Source organism: Coregonus lavaretus, assembly GCF_964263955.1.
Source record: "Coregonus lavaretus genome assembly, contig: HAP1_SCAFFOLD_7159, whole genome shotgun sequence".
Taxonomy (NCBI): Eukaryota; Metazoa; Chordata; class Actinopteri; order Salmoniformes; family Salmonidae; genus Coregonus; species Coregonus lavaretus.
The window spans coordinates 1-5,000 of NW_028166969.1; the positions used below are offsets into that span (position 1 = coordinate 1).

At 46.3% G+C, this 5,000-nt stretch overlaps 1 protein-coding gene across 1 annotated transcript in view; it reads left to right on the forward strand.

Annotated features, from left to right (window-relative positions):
* Nucleotides 1-572: 572 nt before the first annotated feature.
* LOC311114056 (dual oxidase 2-like) overlaps nt 573-5,000 on the forward strand; it is a gene marked incomplete at both ends in the record, with an annotated part of 27,378 nt that continues 22,950 nt past the window's right edge. The window contains 6 exons of the mRNA XM_084189329.1: nt 573-663; nt 915-1,017; nt 1,397-1,569; nt 1,870-2,045; nt 2,905-3,023; nt 3,940-4,080. Of these exons, the coding sequence (XP_084045455.1) occupies nt 573-663; nt 915-1,017; nt 1,397-1,569; nt 1,870-2,045; nt 2,905-3,023; nt 3,940-4,080 (803 nt within the window). The remainder of the gene's footprint in view (nt 664-914; nt 1,018-1,396; nt 1,570-1,869; nt 2,046-2,904; nt 3,024-3,939; nt 4,081-5,000) is intronic.

Consider the following 5,000-nt stretch of genomic DNA (forward strand, 5'->3'; position numbering starts at 1 on the left):
TCCAGGAACAGGGCAGGAGTGAAACCTACAGGAGGGTATCTCTCCAGGAACAGGGCAGGAGTGAAACCTACAGGAGGGTATCTCTCCAGGAACAGGGCAGGAGTGCCCTGGTCTGGAGAATAAACTCCTCCAAAAGAATCAGAATCCACAAGAATCCACTAGAATCCACTAGAATCCAATAGAATCCACTAGAATCCACTAGAATCCACTAGAATCCATTAGAATCCACTAAAATACAATAGAATCCACTAGAATCCACTAGAATCCAATAGAATCCACTTGAACTTCACATATCAGGGAATCAGAATGGTGAACTATCAGGCGATCATGCTGGATTCAACAGGCTATTAAAACACGTGTATTGTATGTTTCCACCAGGCTACCCCTTCACCTCAATACTGTACGCTATTGCTAGCAGAGTACATATCACTGTAATGCTCTGTTGGGGTTGATTTGTTGTTTTGTACTAAGAAACATGGTCCCAGATGCAGTGTTTGTGTCAGCATTCATATTTCAACAGCTGCATGTAATTTGTGTCATCATGAATTTTTCATACATTCTCTTGGCTACAGAAACAGAACTTGTCACTTTCAGAAGGTTGTCAACATCGATGGGAGCACGTCGTCAGCGATGCGCATGTGCAACAGCTTCTGGAACCGTCAGGTAAACCTGCTAGAAAATATATATCGATCCAAACGTTTGGGAAGAAACATCTCTGTCAAATTGTTTCTACAATTAGTTTTTTTTTTGTTGGTCTGTGCAAGTGTCTGCCCTGTAGCCTCCGTGTAGCCTGGTCTCAGATCCGTATAGCAAACAGCTATAGGAGGTGGCAAGACAGCACCTTTGTTGAGACATTTCTATTAGAGAAACTGAATGACCTGTTTCAAACAAACCTCTCTGATTGTCTGTTGTAGAACTCCAACCTGAAGTCAGGCCAAGATATAGACCATCTGATTATGGGCATGGCCTCCCAGATCGCAGAGAGAGAGGACAACATTGTTGTGGAGGACTTAAGAGGTCATCATCACCATCATCATCATCATCATCATCATGATATATTTTCAGATGTATTTGTGTCTACAGGAACATAGGGCAGAGACCTCTCACTTTAGCGTTAGACGGTCAGTGGGGGGAATGGCCTTGTTTTACATATGCCTTCCAACATGAAGAGGACAAGAAGTTGCTTATGACAAGTCTTATAATGCATTACGACCGCATCATGATGCATTACAACCACATCATGGTGCATTACAACCACATCATGATACATCACAACCACATCTTAATGGATTATACCTGGTGACTTTAAGAAAAGGTGTGTTTTCAATACAACAATAATACATGATTCATATTTACCCCCCCCCCCCCCCCCCCGTGGTTCTTCTCCCCCTACCAGACTACATGTACGGTCCCCTGCGGTTCTCACGGTCGGACCTGGTGGCTCTGACGGTGCAGAGAGGCCGGGACTTTGGCCTGCCCAGCTACAACCTGGTCAGAGAGGGCCTGGGCCTGGCCCCTGTAGAGAGATGGGGAGACATAAACCCTCGGCTCAACACCACCAACCCACAGGTACGATCAGAACTGCTTACGTACTGCTTATAAAATGCTTTATGTATTTGTTGTGAATGTTGTTGTTAAATCCTTATGTACCACTGACCGTTTATATTTTACTTGCCAATGATCGTGATAGTGAATGTGGTTGTTTTACCTACGTATAAATCACAAAATGACTAAAACGTCAATGTAACCAGGCAGGGACAGTTGAGAGCCAGAGAGAGGGGACTCAAACCACTGGCCCAAGATCCTATAATGGAGTGAATAACCTACCATACCCTCTCTATTCTGTCTCTACCTGTACCGTATCTATAGTTATTCAGGGACCTAGCAGACCTGTATGACGGGGATATCTCTAAACTGGAGCTGTTTCCTGGCGGTCTCCTGGAGTCTGTGGACGGTCCTGGTCCGGTCTTCTCCTCTATCATATTGGACCAGTTCGACCGCATCAGGAATGGGGACCGCTTCTGGTTCGAGAACACACGGAACGGGTAGGAAGGAACAACGTCAAATATAGACACCTCATACATTAAACTAATTCATCGAATGAAACTGTAACTGTCAGTTGAACCCGATTTATTTCCTGGCTTTCTCACGTTCGTTCATTCTGAAAGGGAGGTCAGCTCCTGGCTTTCTCACGTTCGTTCATTCCGAAAGGGAGGTCAGCTCCTGGCTTTCTCACGTTCGTTCATTCCGAAAGGGAGGTCAGCTCCCGCTGAGCCCAGTCCAAGTTCTTCTCTGTCCTGACACCCCAATGGTGGAACCACCTTCCCCCTGATGCTAGGACAGCAAAGTCCCTGCCCATCTTCTGAAAACGTCTGAAACCCCGCCTCTTCAAAGACATATCAATCGTAACCCCCTCCCCCACTTTTATTTATTTTTTATTTGCGCTTGTCTTTTCCTACAAGCACTGACTTTGCTGATAACTTCTTTATTGAGGAAAAATGTACTTACAATGACTGTGATATGTGGTTGTCTCATCTAGCTACAGTATCTTAAGATGAATGCACTGACTGTAAGTCGCTCTGGATAAGAGCGTCTGCTAAATGACTAAAATGTAAAATGTAAATGTAAAATGAATGCCTGGAGGGATACCTTTGACAACGTAAGAACTAATTAAATAAACTATAGCCTAGTGGAGAACTAGACTTTGAACTGAGAAAACACAAGACTAATATCAGTTTTTATCAGCTTTGAACTGAGGCAACACAAGACTACTGTCAGTTATGATCAGCTTTGAACTGAGGAAACACAAGACTACTGTCAGTTATGATCAGCATTGATTCAGTGTTTGGGTGATACTATCATAACATTTCCTGTTGATCTGACCAATCCTGGTTGTTCCTCTAGTATGTTCACAGCCGAAGAGGTGCAGGCCATTCGGAACACGACCTTTCATGATGTCATTACAGCAGTCACCAGTGCAGAGGCTGAGGACATACAGAGGAGAGTCTTCTTCTGGAGGGATGGTAAAGATCATATCCTCCCTAAAGTTATCTTTCTGTGGTTGGCCAATACGTGATATTATTCTCTGCAATTCAAACATTATAAATAGGTAACCTATGATAGTATTCCCAGTAACTCATAAATGTTGACTGTACGTGCTGCAGTTACAGTAACCAGTTTATCTGCCTACGTGTCTCCTCATCTGTTTTTCTCCCTGTCTGTTTCCCTGCCTGTCTTCATGTCTCCCTGTCTCTCTGTCTGTTTCCCTGCCTGTCTCCCTGCCTGTCTTCATGTCTCCCTGTCTCTCTGTCTGTTTCCCTGCCTGTCTCCCTGCCTGTCTTCATGTCTCCCTGTCTCTCTGCCTGCCTGTCTCCCTGCCTGTCTTCATGTCTCCCTGTCTCCCTGTCTGTTTCCCTGCCTGTCTCCCTGCCTGTCTTCATGTCTCCCTGTCTCTCTGCCTGCCTGCCTGTCTCCCTGCCTGTCTTCATGTCTCCCTGTCTCCCTGTCTATTTCCCTGCCTGTCTCCCTGCCTGTCTTCATGTCTCCCTGTCTCTCTGCCTGCCTGGCTGCCTGACTCCCTGTCTGTCTGGCTGCCTGTCTGTCTGCCTGCCTACCTGTTTCCCTGCCTGTCTCCCTACCTGTCTGTCTGCCTGCCTGCCTGCCTGCCTGCCTGCCTGCCTGCCTGCCTGCCTGCCTGCCTGCCTGCCTGCCTGCCTGTCTGTCTGTCTGCCTGTCTGTCTGTCTGTCTGTCTGTCTGTCTGTCTGTCTGTCTGTCTGTCTGTCTGTCTGCCTGCCTGCCTGCCTGCCTGCCTGCCTGCCTGCCTGCCTGCCTGCCTGCCTGCCTGCCTGCCTGTCTCCCTGCCTGTCTTTCTGCCTCCCTCCCTGTCTGTCTGCCTGCCTGCCTATCTGGCTACCTGTCTGTCTGCCTGTCTGTTACAGGTGACCCTTGCCCCCAGCCTTCTCAGGTCACGACCTCTGAGCTCCACCCCTGCACCAATGCCACCAAGCTCAACTACTTTGACGACGGAAGCAAAACTGGCTTTGGCATCTCAGTCGTCTGCCTGTTCCTCTTTCCTGTTGGTCAGTATTTGATATTACCCAATCAGACTCCACATGTGTGATGAGGTGTGAATGACGGAGTCAGGCGCAGGAGGTAAAACACCGAAATCCAGAGTTTATTCAGTGTACATGAATATTGAGCAGCAAGCGTCAAAACGAAACTAGCACAAGGGAAAAATCCACCTTGGCTAAATACAGGGAAAGAGTTGCTCAACCGAGCTACTCACTCTCACAATGAACAATCACTCACAGAGGACAAGGGGGCAGAGGGAACACTTATACACAGACTAATGAGGGAATGAGTACCAGGTGTGTGTGATTGACAAGACAAGACAAGACAAGACATATGGAGTGATGATAAATGGAGCGGCAGTGGCTAGTAAGCCGGTGACGACGAACGCCGAAACCTGCCCGAGCAAGGAGGAGGGGGCAGCCTCGGCTGAATTCGTGACAACATGCACATTTTACATGAAGTCATTTAGCAGACACTCTTTTATCCAGAGTGACTCACAGTCAGTTAATTCAACTAAATAGGTAAAACAAACCACATATATACATTTCTGTATCACACATAACAGAAAATAAATAAAAAACTCATATTGCAAGGAAAATCTACCATTCTACTACAGCCGTGGTGAACTTCCCTGTGGATCTTGATCAGTGGCGTAGCGCAGTTTCGTGGGGCCCCCCACAAGGTTTGAGCAAGGGCCCCATTTATTTATTTTTTGTTGCCATGGGGCAGAGAGAAAAATGTGAATTTTTATAGGTTTTTTTCTTCACATTTTGCCATGAGGCTGAGAGAACATGTTGCTGTTTTAGAGCTCAGGGATCCTTTGAAAGTTGGGACAATCTCAAATATTTTTCTTAACATTTTACAACATATGAAATATATGTTTTGATAGACCAAAGTATCAGCTATCACACCATGTAAAGGCACGACC